Source organism: Phacochoerus africanus, chromosome 9, assembly GCF_016906955.1.
Source record: "Phacochoerus africanus isolate WHEZ1 chromosome 9, ROS_Pafr_v1, whole genome shotgun sequence".
NCBI lineage: Eukaryota > Metazoa > Chordata > Mammalia > Artiodactyla > Suidae > Phacochoerus > Phacochoerus africanus.
Window position 1 is genome coordinate 16,569,821 of NC_062552.1, and position 20,685 is coordinate 16,590,505.

At 43.4% G+C, this 20,685-nt stretch overlaps 1 protein-coding gene across 7 annotated transcripts in view; it reads left to right on the forward strand.

The window, feature by feature from the left end:
• CDKAL1 (CDK5 regulatory subunit associated protein 1 like 1) overlaps positions 1–19,873 on the forward strand; it is a 654,131-nt gene extending 634,258 nt beyond the window's left edge. For all 7 annotated transcript variants that reach the window (XM_047795483.1, XM_047795484.1, XM_047795482.1 and 4 more), the window contains exon 16: positions 19,302–19,873. In XM_047795483.1, coding sequence (XP_047651439.1) covers positions 19,302–19,493 — 192 coding nt within the window. In that variant the 3' untranslated portion in view covers positions 19,494–19,873. The remainder of the gene's footprint in view (positions 1–19,301) is intronic.
• The last annotated feature ends 812 nt before the right edge of the window (positions 19,874–20,685 follow it).

Here is a 20,685-nt window from a genome sequence, read left to right on the forward strand (position 1 = left end):
CTTCGACCTACACCTCACCTCACAGCAACACCGGTTCCTTAACCCACTGAGCAAGGCCAGCGATCGAACCCACGACCTCATGGTTCCTAATAGGATTCATTTCCGCTGCTCCACAGCAGGAACTCCTACTTTTTTTTCAAATGTCTTTCTCTTTCGACTCTTAGGCAACAAGGATCCATGCCAAGTATGATCATATGTCTCAGTCTGTCTGGGACAGTCCAGGTTTGTACCTGTTGTCCTGGTGTCATTAATAATAATACTTCTCCAGAGTATCCTGGTTTGGATGATAAATTACGTGGTCATCCAATCCATTCCTAAAGTGGACCCGGCACTATGCCAGGTACTGCTTGGGATACGGAAGTCTAAGATATGATATTTGTCTTCGAGAAGATGGAAGTATAGTTGGGAAGAGAAGATAGGTGTTGTAAAACAAAATCTGTAATATATAAAGTGCTAATTGAATGGCATCCTATCATCAGAGCTTGGAAGATAGGAGACCTCTGTAGATGTGAGGTGTCAGGGAATGTATGGATCAGGCTTCTTTGGAGGCAACAGAAGACAGTTTAAACAGACAGGGGTTTGTAAAGGAATATCAAATAGTCCCCAGAATTATTTGGAAGGGCTGGAGAAGCAGACCCTTTATTGAGTTTTCCAGAAATAACACCCACACCACACAGAAGCTGCTGGTAAGAGATGTTACCTCTGCCCCTCCTGCCCTAGCAAGGCAGAGATCCCATGCCCGGCTTGCTTCCTTATGATCGCTTATTTCACCATCCATGTCTCAGACATATTGCATCACAGTGTGGAACCCTGGCTCCCAAGTTTGCACCCTACGGACAAAGGAAGATGGGAACTGGTTCTTGGAATCTTTATCAATAAGGTGGAATTTGCCACCTGGAGTCTTTAGTGTGAAGAGGGTATTCACACAGGTATTCACCCCCCACCCCCATAGGGGGGTTTCCTGGATGTGTTGGGATTAGAACTGGACTTTGAAGGTGAGAAGGATTTAATCAGGCAAGCAAAGGAAAAAAAAAAAAAATTCCTAATGTGACAGGAATATGAGTCAGCTGGCAGAATGCACAGGAATAAATCCGGCTTTCTTTGGGCATCTTTAAGCAGATGTGGGCAGTTGGGAGGAAGCATAAAATATTGTTCCTTGTGAAGAGTGGGCCCTTTAGGCTTTGAAGTCTAATAAAAGGACTTAGCACCTGACACATTAGACAGTAAAGCACATGTATTTGTCCATGATTACTTAGGCTGCATTGCAGTCATGAATTAACCTTGGAATATCAGGCTTAACACAGGAAAGGTTTACTTCCTGCTCACACTACAATGCATCTAGTACTATTTAGTGAACAATCTGGAATCATGGTTTTTCTGCTCCACGCAGGCACTCAGGGACCCAGGTTGACAGTCTAGAAAACCAGACTCTTCCCTGCCTCAGCGCAGGAGTGCCATATTTATGTCTTTCAGCCAGAAGTATTCACACATCCCCACCCAACCTCAAGAGTTTGGGAAGTACATACTTCCGTATAAATAAGAAGGAGAAGATAGGGATAAATAATAAAAGTTTCCACCATGCATGATGGAAAGTTTTTGAGCATGAGCAGAATAGAGAAAGTAGCCTGTGTGAGCAGAAGTTCACAAGAGCAGGGCCACCCTGTCTATTCTGGTCACCACCAGCTTCAGGCCGTAGCACAGAGTCTGGCTCAGAGTTGGTGCTCAGTACATGTTTATTGAATGAACTTGGCTTTCACTGATATGCAAGGTGGAATGGATGGTTTCTTGACTAGAGGCAGGGAGGTTGACAGTATAAACTAGATTGATACATCAACAAAGGACATTAGTGTAATTCTTCAAAAGCTAAAAAAATCACAATCAAGCCACCCAACCTGCTCTTTGAAGTTATTTGACGTCTTGATAAGCAAATTGCAAAAGCCCCTTTTTAAACTGATGGTAATCTTGCAAATTTAAATTCTTTTCATGGTAACTGTGAGAATGGATACTTTAGAGCCAGGCATGCTTCTAACATTAAATTTTTGTTTTCTTTCCTTTTACTTTCTAATGATGAGAGTGACAGCCTATTCTGTCATGTTCAGAGTTCTGACTTTGAATTGTGCCTAAAATAATAGAACCATGAATATCTTTGTTTTCTAACATAGTTTGCAATGTTTTAAATTTAAAGCACTTTGGAAAAAGAAATTTTCTGCTGTCCTTCAGTCTTCCCAATGCCATTCTGTGAAATTACTGAGAAATATAAATATACAAGCCATGTGGCAAGTTGACAGTTATCTGGTAGGAAGTCGACCTGTAAAAATAGGATCTGGTAACCTCCAGATTTGCCACCACTTGAGAAAGAAGTCCGAAGACAGCAAAAGCAAAAAACCATTGCAGATTTACATTATTAAGGTCAGCATTTTCCTTCTAGAGGGACCTGACTCCCAGGGCTTCTTTCTTGGCAATATTCATTTCAAAAGAATAGAATATCCCTTAAGAACATAAAGTTTGGTGTCTTACTGGGTGAATTTGGAACTTTGGATCTATCTCTTACCAACTGTGAGATCATTCATTGGCTGGTCAGTTACCATCTCAGGGTATGTTTCTTCTTCTACACGTTGGGGACAATAGGATCTATTCCATAGGGTGGTTTTGACAGTGCAGTGAGGCAATGCAGAGGGAGCCCTCGGCAGTGCTGGCGCACAAGACGTGGTCCGTGACTACATGGTAGGAAGTTGGTGGCGCTGTGAGTCAGTGAAGATATTGGGCCTAGTTAATCGAGATGCTAAGATCACCTCCATGGCATATTTTCCTTGAAATGAGGACTTGGTCGTTAGTCTTTTCAGTCAGATTTATAACCAGTAACAGCATTATTTAAAGTACAGTTACCGGAGTTCCTGTCATGGCTCCATGGAAACTGAGTAACATCCATGAGGACTCAGGTTCGATCCCTAGCCTCACTCAGTGGGTTAAGGATCCAGTGTTGCCATGAGCTGTGGTGTAGCTTGCAGGCGTGCTCAGATCTGGTGTTGCTGTCGCTGTGATATAGGCCAGCAGCTACAGCTCCAGTTTGAAACCCTAGTCTGGGAACCTCCATATGCCATGGGTGGGGCCCTGAAAAGACCAAAACAAAAATAAAGTACGGTTACCAAAATAAATAAGTACTTTGTGATTGTATTTCTGAGTTTCCCTTTTTCATTGACTTTGAGTGCTACTTCTTTTCTGCCATCCTTCAGCTGAGGTCACTTCCCCTGAACAGTTGCAAAGCATCCACGGTGTAGGATTAGTGTTATTTACAACATGCTTTTTCTCTTAAATATTCTTGTAGGAGGTGGTTTTCTCTGTACTATATAGTCTGAAAATAAACACAAACAATCTGCCTAATTGGTCTCCCTGTTTCTACCCTCCAGAAAAAAATCAGATCATGTCTCTCTTGTGCTCCAAACCAGCTAGGGTTCCATATGACCCAGCATATGTACCCAACAGAATGAAAAGCAGGCGCTCAAATAGATACTTGCTCTATGGGTATGCCAGTGGTATTGCATACCAGTGTTCAGAGCAGCATTATTCGCAATAACCCAAAGCTGGAAACAACCCAAGTGTCCGTCAACAAATAAATGGATACACAGAATGTGTTTGATATGCTGATATATACATACAGTGGAACTTTGTTCAGCGGTACAAAGAAATGACGTTCTGATGGATGAATCTTAAAAACATGATGCTAAGAGAACTGTCAGGCACAAAAGAATAAATATTATACGATTCCACTTATATGCAAGATCTAGAATAGGCAGATCTGTTGAGACAGAAAGTAGATTAGAGGTTTCAGGAGTTGGGGGTGGGGATGGGGGAATTATTTCTTAATGGTTACTGAGTTTCTGTTTGGAGTGATGAAAAAGTTTTAAAAAGAGACAGTGGCGCAGTTCCCCATTGTGGCTCAGTGGGTTAAGAACCCGACTAGTATCCATGAGGATGCCGGTTCAATCCCTGGCTTCACTCAGTGGGTTAAGGATCTGGCATTGCTGCAAGCTGAAGCATAGGTCACAGATGTTACTCAGATCCCGCATTGCTGTGGCTGTGGCTGTGGCGTAGGCTGGCAGCTGCAGCTCCAATTTGACCCCTAGCCTGAGAACTTCCATATGCCACAGGTGCAGCCCTAAAAAGAAAAAATAGACAGTGGTGATTGTTGTACAACATGGCAGATACAATTGACGCCACTTAACTGTACACTTAAAAATCATTACAGTGGTAATTTTTGCGTCATATATTTTTACGTCAGATTTTACGTCATATATATAAAACACAATGGTAAAAAAATTTTTTTTTAAAGTCTAGGGTTTCCCATCATACTCAGAGTGGAAGCAAAGTCCCTACATGTGGTGGCCTACATGGCCTAGTGCCTTGTATCACCGCCAGTCCCCTACCCCCATTGCCTCTCTGACACCCTCATCAACCCCTTTCCCCCAGGAACACACTGGGCCAACTACACTGGCCTCCATGCTGCTCCGTGCATGTGAACACACCAGGTTTCATCCCTCAGGACAGCCTTTCCATGGGCTAGTCTCTGTACTGGGAACATGCTTCTCTTAGATGCCCACGTGATGTGTCTGTCATCTCCTCCATCCAGGCCTCTGCTGAAGCAGCACCTTGTCTGTGAGGCCGTTCTGAGTAACCCTCTGTAACATAGCGACCCCACCCTCCGTCACACCTAGGACCCCTTGTCTTTCCTCTGGTTTTCTCCATGGTACATCTCACCATCAGGCATACCAAATGTTTGTGTGTTTCTTTGTCTCCAGTTAATAAAATGGAAGCCCCGTCCATGAGTGCTGGGAAGTTTTACTCTGTTCTTAATGTCTGGAACAGTGTCTGGCATAGAGCAGACCCTCGGTGTCTCTCGAGTGAATGAATGAATGAATGAATGAATGTATCTGTGCAAGAGATATATGTGTATTCCACACTAAAAAGGGTTGCAGGACCAAATATCTGGTCATCCTATATATCAGTTAGCTCTTGTCACTGTAAATGCCCCATGACAACCACAGAACCTTGCTGGGGCTCAACTGGGCACACTCGCACGTGTGTGGTCAGCTATGGGGTAGCTGAGCAGGTCCGCCGATCTAGATGGGGCTCCTCACTGACCTGTCTGGTACTTCGGCTGGCAGGTGGCCACAGCTGGGACTGCTTGGCTGAGTGAGCTCTGCTCCCTGTGGCTCATCCTCCCACAGGCTAACCCAGGCAAGTCCTCACGGTAAAGGCAGAGGAACAGGAATAGCAAACAGAAATGCACAAGTTGTTGAAGCCACAGCACATGGCATGTTCGATGACATCCCACTGGCCAAAGTAAGTCACGTGGCCAAGACCAGGGAGAACAGAAGGCACAGAGCAGGGAGTTGCCGTCTTCAATCTGCCCCACATTCTGAAAGCCTGAACTTTTTGGCTTGGGAGCTACACAGTTTTCCACTCTCTGTAGCCCCATAGAAATCACATTGTGCTTCAGCCTTAGAGCCAGTCATTCCCGCTCTGCAACTCATGTCTTGTTAGCTTTAAAAACAAACAACCAACCAACAACAACAACAATAAAACTCCTTATTTTCCACATAAAGAATCCAAAATCTACAAGTTAGGAGTTAAGGAACTTTCTCATGATCTACTATTTAAACACTTCGAGGAGTTGGTTCCCTGGTGGCTCAGTGGGTTAAGGATCCGGCAATGTCACTGCTGTGGCTCTGATCACTACTGTGGTGTGGGCTCCCCGGATCCTGGAACTGCCACATGCCGTGGGCATGGCCGGAAAAAATAAGCCACTCAGTTTATGGTGATTTGTTACAGGAGCAATAGAAAACTAATAGAGGGATTGACCTTATCCCGTTGAATCCAAGTAAAAATTAAGATACGTACTGGCAATGGAGGGGCTATTTGTGTCCCATTTATTCTCCACATTGGCCAGTAAATTTTTAAGTTGGGTGAACAACTCAGGAATTAAGAGGTGGAAAAGGAGAATTATTAAAGGAGAAAAAGTACATTAGGAAGCATCGAAGGAAAGAAAGAGGTTGTTAGAGAAACAGTTTGAAGAGTTAATGTTCTCAGGAAGACTCAATCCTACTGCTTGAGCCCCTACATCCTGAGACTATTTTCAGTCTTTGCCCAAGGCTTCCCCCACCCCCACCTCTAGCCCAAACCCCACTAGAGCTTCTAACTCAACCACATAATCCATGACAGGGCCTTGAGACTGGCATGTGCCTACAGTGGATTCTCTAGTCCGCATGATACACCCAGAAGTGGAAGTGCAGGTTGTCAGGTGTGCAGGTAATGCCCCACTTCCCCAAGGTGGTTATGTTAATTTATACCACCAGCAGCAGTGGTGCCAAAGGGGTCTGTTCCCTCCACATTCTCACCCGCACTTAACATCGGTAGGCTTTTAACTTTCTGTGAATTGGTGTCTGATTGTGTTTTTAACCTATATTTCTCTAATTATAAATGAGGTTGGCATTTGTTTGCTTGTTTGTTTATTGTCTTTTTAGGTCCACATCTGCAGCATATGGAAGTTCCCAGGCTAGGGGTCGAATTGGAGCAGTAGCTGCCGGGCTATGCCACAGCCACAGCAACACAGGACCCAAGCCACATCTGTGACCTACACCACGACAGCTCACAGCAAGGCTGGATCCTTAACCTGCTGAGCAAGGCCAGGGATTGAACTCATGTCCTCATGGATACTAGTCAGGTTCATTATTGCTGCAATGGGAACTCGCAGAGGTTGGCATTTTTGAATACATTTATTGGTTTCCTCTATATATCTATTCATATTTCCTCTTCAGTAAAGCATCTAGGTAAGTCTTTTGCCCATTTTCTTCTCTTGAATTGACACCTTCTTATTGTTCTCCAGGATTCCTTTATATAAAGTCAGCTATTTGCAAAGCAATTATCTTCTCACAGTTGGTGACTTGTCTCTTGACATGCCTTTAGAACTTCATGTATTTTTGTGACTTAAGAACTATTCCCCTACCTTAGGGGTAAGAAAAGTTTTCTGCCCATATTGTCTTCTGATAATTTCCCACTTTTGTCTTTCCTGGGTAAGTATTGAGTCTACCTGGAATTGATTTTTTTTTTTTTTTTTTAAGCATGGAAGGTAGGGGTCAAATTTCATTGTTTCAGGTATGAATAATCAGTTGTTCAGGAAATGTTACTGAAGTCCATCTTTCATACTGGTCTGCAATGCCTCTGTTATAAATCATGTTTCCACATGTGTATAAATCAGTTTCTAGCCCTATTGTCTGGCATCTTTCTATATTAGTTATCTATTACTGTGTAACAAATTACCACAAAATTTAGAGGTTTAAACAAATTATCAGAGCTTCTGTGGGTCCAAAATCTGACTCAAAACCTGTTATGAGGCTGGACTCAGGACATGAGACAGACGTGTGGTCTCATTTGAAGGCTCAGCCGGGGTAGGAGCTGCTTCTAAGTTCTCTCATGTGGTGATGACAGGATTTGGTTTCTTATGGGTTGTTAGAGTGAGGTCTCAGTTCTTTGTCGACTCTTGCTCAGTTCCTTCTCTTGTGGGCTTCCGTATAGAGCCGCTCACAACGTGGCAGCTGACCTCCCTCAGAACAAGAAAACAGAGTGAGAAAGGTGGAAGCCACTGTTCTTTGAATCCTAATTTGAGAAGTCACATCCCATCATTTATGCTGAGTATAATTAATTAGAAGCAAGCCAGTAAGTAGAGCCCCGAGTCCCGGGGAAGGTGTTGAATGAGGATGTAAATACCAGAAGCAAGGATCATTGGGGGCCCTCTTAAAAGGCTGCCTGCCACGCTTTTATAGTCATATACATAATTAAATCTCTTAACAGTCACCTTCTCTCCAGTTATTTTAAGTGACTTTTGGTAGAATCAGTATTTTTTACTTTTTAAAACTATCCATATTCAGAATAGGAAGGATGAATGGGCATGCCTTGGAATGGATTTTTTGGAACAACTCATAACAGAACTTTGGAAGCGATAGGAAAATAGGCAGAGATGTGAACATTCTTCAGATCGCCAAGTTCAGCATAATTACAGTAGGTGTGTACCATGTAATTTTTCTTAACTAGTTTATCTGAATTTTCCAAGCTAAATAGCCATCACCGTGATCTATAGAAAACATTTTGCATGTTAGCTCATCATTTATGAGATTCTTTGAGAGAGAACAAAGCCCCTGCCATCACCTTTATTCACTGTATGCCATGCATGGAGCTCACTGATGCTACAACAATATTTCCAGTGTCACTGAAATGATACTTGGAATAAGAGCGTTGTATTGTAATAGCAGTTAACATCACCCATGGTTTTTGTTTGTTTGTTTAAAACACAAACATCTCCCAGCACGCTCTCATGGTTACCTATTTGGACAAAGCCCTTAGGAGTAATTATTTTGAGTTGAATTGATTAAAGATTAATCCAGCCAGTTGTTATGTCCATCAGCATCCTGGTTCACGGCTCCCTGAGTACACTCCATGGAATGAAGATAGATTCAGTTGCGCTTTAAGAGATGATCAGAAGGACTTTATCATCAGGGAAGCATTTCGACCCAATTCACTTTCTCTCGCTTTAACTTCGCCACACCTGTGGAGCAGCTTTAATTTGTCCTAATGCTTATTTCCAGCCAATAATTTGGAAGAGATGCGTTTAGATTTGTGCCGCTATCATAAATGTTGTGATCACAGACGTCGTAGTTTTAAGTAAGCTTCTTGAGGGTTTGTGTGTGTGTGCATGTGTGTGTGTGTGTGTGCGCACACGCGCGTCTGTGGCTGATATTTAGTTAGCAGAAAAGAGAACTGAGGACTGTTATTAATTCTGAATCTAATCCCTCCCTGCCTCCACCTCTTATTTTGGTAAGTATAGCAAGTTTAAAATTAGGGAAATGTAAGCTCATTTGTCTTTTGTTGTTGTTGTTGTTGTTATTGTTGTTGTTGTTGTTGTTGCTATTTCTTGGGCCGCTCCCGCGGCATATGGAGGTTCCCAGGCTAGGGGTTGAATCGGAGCTGTAGCCACCGGCCTACGCCAGAGCCACAGCAACGCGGGATCCGAGCCGCATCTGCAACCTACACCACAGCTCACGGCAACGCCGGATCGTTAACCCACTGAGCAAGGGCAGGGACCGAACCCACAACCTCATGGTTCCTAGTCGGATTCGTTAACCACTGCGCCACGACGGGAACTCCTGTAAGCTCATTTGAATGGGTATTTGATGCTAAATTCAAGAAAGATTAGGGAAGCTAAGGAAGATGAAAGCATTCAGATGGAAGCCCACAATGGAGTGTTGAGACGGCATTGCAAAGACTAAGTAGTCACCTTTGTTTATCCCTTATTATCAGGGACTCAAGCAGCAGGGTGCATTAGAGATGCTTACAGTGGGAGGGGCTTCCTTACATTTATATTCTAGGGATAAAATGCAGTTATGGTAAAGATAGCTTTCTGATATGGAAATAATTTTGAAGGCAGACTCCTCAAAATTGGGAGGTGTTGAGGTTCTTTTCCAATGGTATATTGTACTGCATTACATATGTTTTAATACCATTTCCTTGCATTGATAGCATATTCGATTTCAATAGGTTTTCGGCATAGGCCAAAGGTTGAGGCTCAGCTGAAAAAAAAGAAAAAAAAAATTATTCCAAATCCTGATTTATCTTGAGTTACAAGCTATCAAACGATTTTTCCTTCATCCCTATGAACTTCCACTTCAAGCTGTAACAGTGCCTCTGAGCCATAAGAAAAATGTATACAAAAGAAATATTTTGAATTCATTCAAAGAAATTCAGAGCTTAAGAGCTGTTTTCATATCTCTTGAGGAGGATGAAATACGATCTTACAGAAAATAATGACTAGGTGATGGGCCGATGCCGAGCTTTGGTTTTTGACATGATTATCTGTCTCTTTCTTCCATCCGGCACAGTTCATGTCAGAGGGTTGGGATCCCTGAGACTACGCAGGGCACATCAGCTCTATTCCTTTTGTGGACATCAAGCCAAAACTATTCAGAATATAATCTGAAATGTATTTGATCATATGGTAGATAGTTTAATAATTTATGTTTGGCCTGACTACAAAGCCTTGTGTTTGCTATCACCAAAATAAGACAGAAACGAATATTATAGTGATTGTTTTTTTGAACGTGTAAGTGTTTAAAACTTTTTCTTCGCCATTTTAATGATCTGAGAGCGAGTACACCTTTGAGGTGAGAGGGGAGGGGGAAATTACACATGAATACTTTCTGATTTAGAATTGCTCATGCCCAGAAGTGGTACGGAAAGGCTGGCAGTACTGTGCTCTTGTCATGTCACTCTGTGACAGAGGTTTTATAATGTCAGTTTTCTCCCCAAATAAGTGGAAAGGTGCCGTTGATTCCAAATTTAACTTGTTGATGCTGTTACAAGATGAAGCTCCTGTAATGCTGGTGGACTGTACATATAGTGTTCTTTCCCAAGGCTGTAAGACCTAGAAAATACTCCCATTTTTGGTTTGAAGATAATGGGCGCTCCTAATTATGTGCCACAGAGATGCTCCCAGTTGGAGAAATGTCTAGAACAACAGTGGAGCGGGGTACCTTGGCACCTGTAATCCCCTGTATGTCCTGGTCCCTGGTGATGACACGGAGTACCGGGGCGAGGCTGTCTGTCAGTCCAAGAAGAGGAGCTGTCATGTGGAATGTGATCGCTGGGCCCTGGCAGCACCTGCAGGTGTCAGGGACAGAAGAACTCATTTAGAAGCTGCCCTGCAAGATGGGAAGACAGGTGGCAATTCTCTTACAGGGATGTCTTTTATTTGAGCAGAACCAGACCAACTGTTCCTCATTAAAGCACATTTTGCAGCATGTTCTAATGTGACAGAACAAGTATGTGTGTATGGGGAGGGGTGCATGTGTGTGCAGAGAAAGCCCAGTGACGCACCATCCTCAGGTCACATTTACAGCGTCTTGACATGCCTCAGAGCTTCAAGACAGGTAGCTGTGAAATGCCTCTGCCTGACCTAGGCTGGCTTTCCTGTGTAGGGGAACATGCAATAACACCATCATCTCTGTGTAAGGTAGATACAGTCTGTTGGGTAGGAATCTTGATACTAGTAGTCATTTTATAAATTACGAAGTTTTTCTCATTTCTTTATATTGCATTATGAATGCCTTGCTGATACGTCACTACCAGGCCAGACTTAGTGTGACCAAATCCAAACCTCTCCTCTGCTTCCCTACTGACACCTACTCTCAGTACCTTGGGCAAGTACTTAAGGTTGGAATAAACTCCTGTTAACTTGTTAACTACTTCGCCGGGAGCCTGAGAGGATTAAAGGAGAGAAGGCAGAGAGAGTAGAGCCCTGCCAGACACGTGGTGAACATTCCAGAAACACTGCTTCTTCCACTGGGTATTTTTACACAGAGCTTATCCTTCTCCTTTCTTGCTGGTTCCTTATGCCTCTGGTTCTGCTGCCATGTTACAGGTTTTACAGTTTAGAAATATGTTCAGCAAGAAGGGACCGCAGGAGAGGTGGCTGAACAGCATGACTTTCTTCCACTGGAAGGGCAAGTCCATCAGCTCCCAAGAAAAGGATTCTTGCAGCTGTATGAAAATATAGAGAATGCAAAGGAACAAGTCGAAACACAGATATCCCTTCAGGAATCGTTGACTGACCACCTTCTAGGCATCCTTGGCTTCAGGTCCAGTTCTTTTGGCTGAAAGAGCTATGGGAAGGACGATAAGGTTGGTCCCGGAGGCCCGTTTTCTCAGCAGGCAGCTTTCTCAGCACGTCTCCATTAGCTCCGCAGAAGGAAAGGGCCTTGGAGGAGACCCAGCCCCTTGGCACCTGTCTTCCTCCCCTTCAGCCTCAGGGTTGGTGGTGACAGGTACTGGGAGGCGTCCTGCACCCTGTCCTGATAAAGACGGAGGGCATGGGCTTCTGCTGGGCCCCTTCCCTGGTGCAGCTGGTTCAGCTCTGCCTGATGCCGAGATGGTCAGAGCCTGGGTGAGCATGCAGGCTCCAAGTGCTGTGCTGAGGGCCGGCCAGCAGGATGCCCAGCCCCACCGGGCGGGCCCCTGACCCTCTCGGCTGTGCGCTGCTGAGAGAGGTTTTCCGAAAGGAGCCCCATCCAGTTATGAGAAATTGGAAAAAGAGGGGGCAGGTGGCAGATCGTAGGTAGAGGGGGGATGGCTGGGTTGAGCCGAGAGCAAGGCCCAAAGGTTTTATGCGAGGTTATGGGATTGCCAGGGACTCGTTTCTTTCCTTTTTAGTTTCCTTGAAAACAGCATTACAACAACATTAGATATGGGAAGAAAAAGCAGATATAAAAATGGCCCGGTGGCACATCTGACTGTTGATTTCCTCTTTATAAATTGTGATAGCCAGGTCTCCTTACATACGGAGAGTTTATATAGGCTGGTTTTAGTAGAGCCATTCCAGAAGGCTCACTCCACAGACTGAGAGTCCAGGGAGGAAGAGGTGCCAGCTTCACAGTGGGCATAGCCTCTCCCTCGTGGGTTAGAGCTGCGAGGGCAGCATCCAGGACAGGCCATCATCGTCTCGGCACCATTGCTAAGCGCTGTGGGAGGCTCTGGTCTTCTCCATTTTCCAAGCCACACTCCTGGAACGGAATATAATAGTAGCCCTTTATTGAAACCTTCTGTATTCCAGGCACTCTGCCCAGGCTCTGGGCATATTCATGCTAACCATTTCAACAACATCTTAAATTAGATATTGGTATCCTTGCTTCATAGGAGAGGTAGCTAGGCTTGGAGGGCTTAAACTACTTGCCCAAGGTCACACAGCTGATAAACACCTGAACTTAGATTCCATTTCAGGTCTGGCAGAATCTGAAATTCATGCTGTTTATTATACCATGTGCCTCCTGATGGTATGTGGAAGAAACAAAAACAGTTTAAATTGATAAGCCATGTTTGTAAAGCAAATAAAATAGTGACTTTGTAATTTTGCACAAATAGTATCAGAGTCAGTGTGCATATTCCATCAGGACCATAAAATACTATGGCGTGTGTTCATCATAAGTGAGTTTTAAATGTTCAGGTCAGTTAATCTACATCTCGTTTAATCCTCGTAACAAGCCTGTGATGTCCATATACTCACAGCATCTCCATTTTCAGGTGATTTTTGTGTCGAGGCAAAGAGAGGATAAATTATTTGTCCAAGACTCTTCAGACGGAGGTGGGATTAGAGCCCAGAGTCCACGCACTTATTGCATCTAGAATTGGTCTCACACGTTCCCTGGGGACTTAAGTGTGCCTTAAAAGGCCGCTCCATCCTTTCCCTATTGATACACAAGTAACTGCTGGAGAAGAAGGAAATAATTCAAGATCGGCTATAGTTACCATCCCAGCTGTCTTTATCTTCAACTGATTGAAACCTGATCCCTGGAGTTTCTGAACATCAAAGTTGTTTTTGTTTTGGGTTTGGGGGCCCTTTTTTTTTTTTTTTTTTTTCCAGCATGTGTGCTTCTACTCTAATAGAGTTACTACTTTAATAGAATTTGATAAGCTATACTTTTGAAAATTAGTAGAACATGTTTAAGAATTAGGAAGTATGTATGTTTAGAAATTAATCAAGGGAACAGTGAGATTTACAAGGGAAGAAAACATGTTAATTAAAGTTAATACTTTCTCAGTTTGTCCTTAGTCTGAGACTGGATCAATACATAGACCTTTCTGATTAAACCATTTCAGATTTCTGTTTTGAAAAAGATATTTCTAAGTGGAATTTGATTTCATGAGAATTATAAATTTGAGAGTTGATATTTGGTTAGTTTTAATAAACAATAAAATTTCTTATATTTGATACATTATAGTTTGAGGGATACAAGTATATCTTGAATTTCAGGAATTAATAACCTCGATAATGTTTAAGAGGTTTATAGCAGAGTCAAGCTTTCTATTTACTTTCCAGAACTATTATTGACTATGCCAAACTTTTCTCTAAAGTCAGGTATATACACTGTTCTACATGAGTGTATGTGTGTGTGTGTTTAAACTTTATCTTGCTGTTGGTTGTTTATCATCACTTCATCTATAAGCACTCTTTATTTTCATTACATGCTAGAAATGCTACATTACTTTTTATTCCTGAATGCTGCTTCTGACTGTGTGGAAATCTGCAGTAGTTGTGCATCTGCATGTTTGATTGAGCATCTTGGACTTTATGAGAAAGTCCTTGTATTTCCTGTATTTCTAAATTACTTTTCCTTGAATGTCACAGTGGTGGTGACAATTGAAATGTACAAAGCTAGCTGACTACAGATTACTCTGTCATCTGAGAAACTTTTTTTCAATCTTATATTTAAAAATGTATCATCACCGTCCTTTAATCAAGATCGTGCAGTGGTACAAGGTGAAGATAATAAAAGAAGCACAGCATGGTAGAGGCAGGCTACATTTTCTCTCTCCTGCTCTGTTGTCCAGCTCTCACCTTGATCTTAGGGAGACTGGCAGGTCAGGTGGGCTTCTTGTGGCTGCCACTGCACTTCCCTATGATTCTGTGATGCAGACTTGTTCCCTGGGAACAGGAGAGCGGCTTGGCACCATATGGGTCCGTTAGGTTCAGATGTGTTAAATATTTGAGTGGGGGAGGGGGAAATCAGTGCCCAAGGAAGTTGAAGACAGCCACCGATAATCCACTGTGGTAGTTTAATAGGTAACTTAAATTTTGAGCAAAATTTTATGGCAAATGAGTTGGAAGGAGAAAAGGAAGAAGCTGTGTGAAACAAAAGTTGAAGTTGAAAGTGGAGGGTCTTTTTCCCAGGCTGAGAGCACAGGTATGTTACCTGTATTGCACCTTTGTGAAGCAGAATATACGACAAACCCAAGCAAATGCTGAAGGCTTTGAGTCTTACCTAGGTCTGCCCAGGCAGCTTGAACCCTGGCCTGGCACCGGTGATCACCAAATGGCAGTTTCTGGAATTGTAGGCACAGAACTAAGGCCCAGCATTCAGGACTCGGGGTGGGGCAAGGGCAGATTTTCCCTGAAGCTACTAAGGCCTAAGATTCAGGCGAGGGGCACCTTCCAAGACCCTGTACGTAATTTCATGTTTATGTGTTTTTTTTGTTTGTTTGGGTTTTTTGTTTTTTTGTTTTTTTTGTCTTTGTTTGCCATTTCTTGGGCTGCTCCCGCAGCATATGGAGGTTCCCAGGCTAGGGGTCTAATCAGAGCTGAAGCTGCCAGCCTACGCCAGAGCCACAGCAACGCGGGATCTGAGCCGCATCTGCTACCTACACCACAGCTCACGGCAACGCCGGATCGTTAACCCACTGAGCAAGGGCAGGTATTGAACCCGCAACCTCATGGTTCCTAGTCGGATTCGTTAACCACTGCGCCACGACAGGAACTCCATATTTATGTTTTTTAAAGAGAAAGCATTGGGCCTCAGAATTTCTGGATCTGTGAATCTCCTGACGTTATCAGCAGAGTGTGAGTGGGCTGTGGGTATCTATGTTCATGGACACGTCCATATTTCTCTGTAGGGACAGTCTGTAGTCTTCACCAACTTCTTAAAGACATCTGTGACTTAAAAAGTTCAAAGAACTCGGGTCTAGAAGAAATTAATCAACCTTTTAGTTCTGGTCTTGTAAACCCAAGCTTAAGAAATGATGGTTTAATTGCTGGAGGCAACAGCTCGTGACTCGTGTACAGCCGTGCCTATTGATTACCAGAGCCATAGATCAGCATGGTTTTGATCAGTTATGTCTCACCTGGAATGCACATCCTCATATCCATCCAGCCATCCAGCCATTCATTTCTAAACACTGAGATGAGGGCTTGCTCTGAACTTGGAGCTGTGCAGGTTCCAAGAATCCAGAGATGAAGTGGTCAGCCTCTCTGCTTTTGAGGGACTCACATACCATCTGTCATTTCAGCTGTGGAAGGACTGTATTCCTTTCCAAGGTTGCCATATCTATATGAGTGCTGGCCATGAGCCCTTGGGGCTAGTTTTTTGTGTGTGTGTGTTTGTGGTTTGGGGGTTTTGGTTGTTTTTTTTGTTTTTGTTTTTGTTTTTTCGCCTGTGTCTACAGCACATGGAAGTTCCTGAGCCAGGGATCAAACCCATGCTACAGCAGTGACCTGAGCTGCTGCAGTGACAACTCCAGAACCTTAGGGCTGGTTTTTTAACCAATCAAAATGAAAACTTGTCAACATATTCCCAGCTCCAGACTATCATGCTGAAAAAACCCATTTTACAAGAGAGCAGCTTCCTGGGGCAGGTTTCAGGGCATCACCAAGCTCCAGCCATTGCCTGCTCTGCTGTGGGTTTGATGGCTCCACTGTGAGCCTCCTTGTCGAAAGTTCCCGGTGCAGGGACACCAGCAGGGTGTCAGCCCAGATACCTGAGGAGCCCAGAGGTAAATAATCTCTCTCTGCCATTGACAGATTTATCCTTGAGGTCAACAGCACTATTAATTTTGCAATTAGTCTTCAACGGTCAAAGCAAGAATTCTTCCACATCCAGCACATGTAAATATCAGCTGATGGAAGTTGGGTTGTGAAAGTTATTTTCATTTCCCCATGTCTGTTTGTACCTCCGTTATCCATGCACCTGAACCCTGGTACCATTGATTCTACCTCAAACGTCTGTTGTTCCCTCCTTTCCGTGCCTCTGCCATTGTCCTAAAACAAGTCCTTATCACCGTCCACCTCATCCATGGCCCCAACTTGCCCCTGGATTCGCTACCCCAATCTGCTGCCTCCCCTCAATCCAGCCTGCACACTTCTGCCCAAGTTACCTTCCGTAAGACATACTTCCAGTGCTTCTGCTGTGCCTGGTGAGGCTGCAGGTCCACGCCGAGGCTGCAGCTGTCACCAGAAGATTGTTCAAGAGCATAGAAGGAAAGAATAAGCAAAGCGAAATGGTCCTTCCAAGACATTTTGTGCTTGTGTGGATTTCTGACTTTTCCAAAGTTGTCCCAAGGCTGTACCGCCTCCCAGCCACCCCTCCCTCTGCACTGTTCCTCCCCTCCAGTGTTTTCTTTCCCCACCCCACCTCCATCTCTCACCATGTTACTCAGGTTTCAATGAGGGAGGCACTGATTCTAAAGCCTGTGCCTACCGTGGAAATGTAATAGCATGGAATTAAAATTACACTTTGAAGCACTAGAACCACCCTGAGAGTGGCCAGATCCCCCTGTACCCTCCTCCCCTCACCTGCTACGACGCATCAGGGAACAGAGGGCACCGCAAAGGCTTGCAGTCACATCTCCTAGCTCCTCGAGCTCCCTCCACTTAGGGTTTCCCAGCCTTTCCACGTCTGGTACACAGAGAAATGACAGCAGTTATGTGGCACCGCAGGGTAAGTGGAGGGGCTGGGCATGGGGGCTGGATCCCTCTGGCCCCGCAGCCCCTGTCAGGTTCCCCCTGAGGCTGGGAGCAGCCCTCCTGCAACAGTGCCCCAGCTGGGTGTCACTGTCCAAAGGGGTATGTTTGCTGAATATACCAGCTTCCATGGGTTTTCCCTTTGTCATTCTCCCTTACCTGAGTGGATAGGGTTGTATCCCTAAAAGTCAGATACATTCATGATGTGACTCCAGTCTGCAGAAATTCTACCCTTCATGAATTCCGCCTTAATTCTCCCTAAACACTGTCTCTCTTAAATGGTTTGTGTATAATCTGGAAATTCATGGACTTGTATCTGACCCTTTAAGAAAAGGAACTGTAACTTATACCTAACCTGGCCCACTTTGCCTATGGTGGGTGTTTGGATGTGCCTATGCTGAAGAAGTAAGTCATGGCTTCTTACGTCAAACTAAAGAGCTTCTGCACAGCAAAGGAGACCATCAACAAAGGGAAAAGGCACCCAACCAAGTGGTAAAAAATATTTGCAAACCATATATCTGATATCTGATACAGAGTTGATATCCAAAATATATGCAGAACTCATACAGCTCAATAGCAACAACAACAAAAATAAATCTGATTTTAAAAATAGGCAGACGGGGAGTTCCCAGTGTGGCACAGTGGAAACGAATCCGACTAGTATCCATGAGGATGCGGATTTGATCCCTGGCCTTGCTCCGTGGGTTGGTGATCTGGCATTGCTGTGAGCTGTGGTATAGGTTGCAGATGTGACTTGGATCCTGCTTTGCTATGGCTATTGTGTAGGCTGGCAACTGTCGCTCTTATTCGACCCCTAGCCTGGAAACTTCCATTGCTGTGGGTGTGGTGGCCTTGAAAAGCAAAAAAAAAATGGGCAGAGGATCTAAATAGACAGTTTACCTAAGAAGACTTACAGATGGTGGAGAGGTACATGAAAAGATGGTCATCATCACTAATCATCAGGGAAATGCAAATTGAAACCACAATGAGATGTCACCTCATACCTATTAGAATGGGTATTATCTAAAGAGATGAGAACTAACAAATGTTGGTGGATGTGGAGAAAAATGAACCCTTGTGCATTGTTGGTTGGAATGTAAATTGGTGCGGCTACTATGGAAAACCGTATGGACTTTCTTCAAAAAATTAAAAATAGAACTGCCATATGGTCCAGCAATTCAACTTTTGAGTATTTATCCAAAGAAAACAAAAGCACTAACTCAAAAAGATACATGCACGCCCATGTTCACTGCAGTGTTATTTACAGTAGCCAGGACATGGAAGCAACCTAAGTGTCCATCAGTGGATGAATGGACAAGGAAGATGTGGCACATATATACACATATACACACAATGGAGTATTACTCAGTTGTAAAAAAAGAAAAAAAAAAAGGAGGAGGTCTTGCTATTTGTGACAACATGGATGGACCTTGGGGGCATTATGCTAAGTGAAATAAGTCAGAGAAAGATGTAGAATCTTAAAACAAAACAAAAAAAAAACCCTGAATGTATAGATACAGAGAATAGATTGGTGGTTGTCTGTCACAGTCGGGGCGGGGGCAGTGGCAATGGCAGATGGGTGACATGATGGGTGAAGAGAGTCAAAAGACAAAAGATACAAACTACCATTTGTAACATAAATACATCTTGGGGATGAAATGTACAGCATGCTGATTTTAGTTAACCATACTGCATTGTATATTTACAAGTTGATTAGAGAATAGATCTCATTACAGGGGGAAAAAAATGTAACTATGTTATAACCAAACTTGTGGTGATCATTTCACAATGTGTACAAACATTGAGTCTTTATGTTATATACAATGTTATATTTCGATTATATCTCAATTTAAAAAAATAGCTCTTTTTAGGATCCAATACTTGACTGCTATCACAATAGTGCTTTTTTTTTTTGTTGTTCGGTTCTTTAAAATCTTTGATTTTTCTCTCTGCTCCTCTCTCTTTATAGGAATTCAGAAATAGGCTTGGGAATCACCTGAATTCAATATCCCACACCTCAACTGGAACTCAACGAAATGCCGCAAGTTCCAGAATGGCACTGCAACTGCAAAGGCTACACCAAGACTGTGCACTGAGATTGTCAGTGGGCCTGGCTCTGTTGGCTCTTCTGTTTGCTTTTTTGGTCAAGGTCTATAATTAAAACATAACCAACTGAAGCATTTGTGAAGGAGAATAAATATCTAATTAAAATCTTCAAAGAGAAGGAGAGCGACCACATCAATTCTCAAAGGGCAATAATTTATACTGGTCTCTGCTCTTCAGCCACACTCTCTAATGAGGCTACCCCTGTCTCACGTTGTGTTGAGCCCATTGGTTATTTGACCTAAAACCTAACACCAGCTGCCATAGCATATCTTTTCAATTAAGCTCCTTTTGGTCTATTTTTAGCAAGAAATGCAAGTGGTTGCATTTTCTTTAAATCACCAATCTTCAGGTCAGAACCTGTTTGTACAGTGGATCGGGTCACCTCTTCCTTATGTGGGAAGAATTTTCCACTTTCAATAAACATTTTAAAATGTATCTTTCTCTTTATGCTTTGTTTGGGGTCTCGATGCTACAAACATCCTATTTCCCATAGCAGATGTGTTCGTGAAAAGTTTACTTGGAAACCTCTTTTTGGAACACGAGTCCTTTTGGAGTGCACCAAGAGAGCCTGTCCGTTAAAAGACCCTTGGCGACATCTTGAAAAGCCTGAAAAATCACCCACTTCTTCAGCACCCACAAACTTCCAAGGGCTGGATTTGTCTGAAACAAGCTCTGCCTCTTTCCCAACATTTCTGATCGATTATATCAATCGCTTATTTCCACCTGACATTGGTGGCCTTTACTAAGAGAAGTGATTTCTTTCACACTAAAAGGACATGAATAAGTCTCACGACCATGAGAATTTAAATAAGTTATTTGGATTGTACAGTCACAGGGAAATCAGGCCCCCAGTGGTAACCATGGGACAGTTTTCTTTTTTAACCCCTACCCTTCTTCACCTCTTCCCTTCATCTCAAAATGTTCCGGCCTCCTATGCTCTTTAAGGAATCCAGATTAAAATTAAATTATGTCACCAGTCGGTGAGTCAAAAAAACAAAATACAGAAAACTTTCATGTTAGGATATTTTTCCCAAACCTGGAAGGTGCTTCTAAGAGGAGGTCACATTTAAAATGGCAGGATCTGCGCATGCCCTTCTAAGAGCCCCGCAGTGAGACAGCCACTTGGGATCACCTGCATTGCCAGCAGGGAGAGGGAGCAGTGTGGGCAGAGTCCAAGCAGCCTTGCTGGATGCTTTTTGTCTTGAGGTATATGCAGTCATTCCTTTGTTAGTAAACAGAGTGGATTC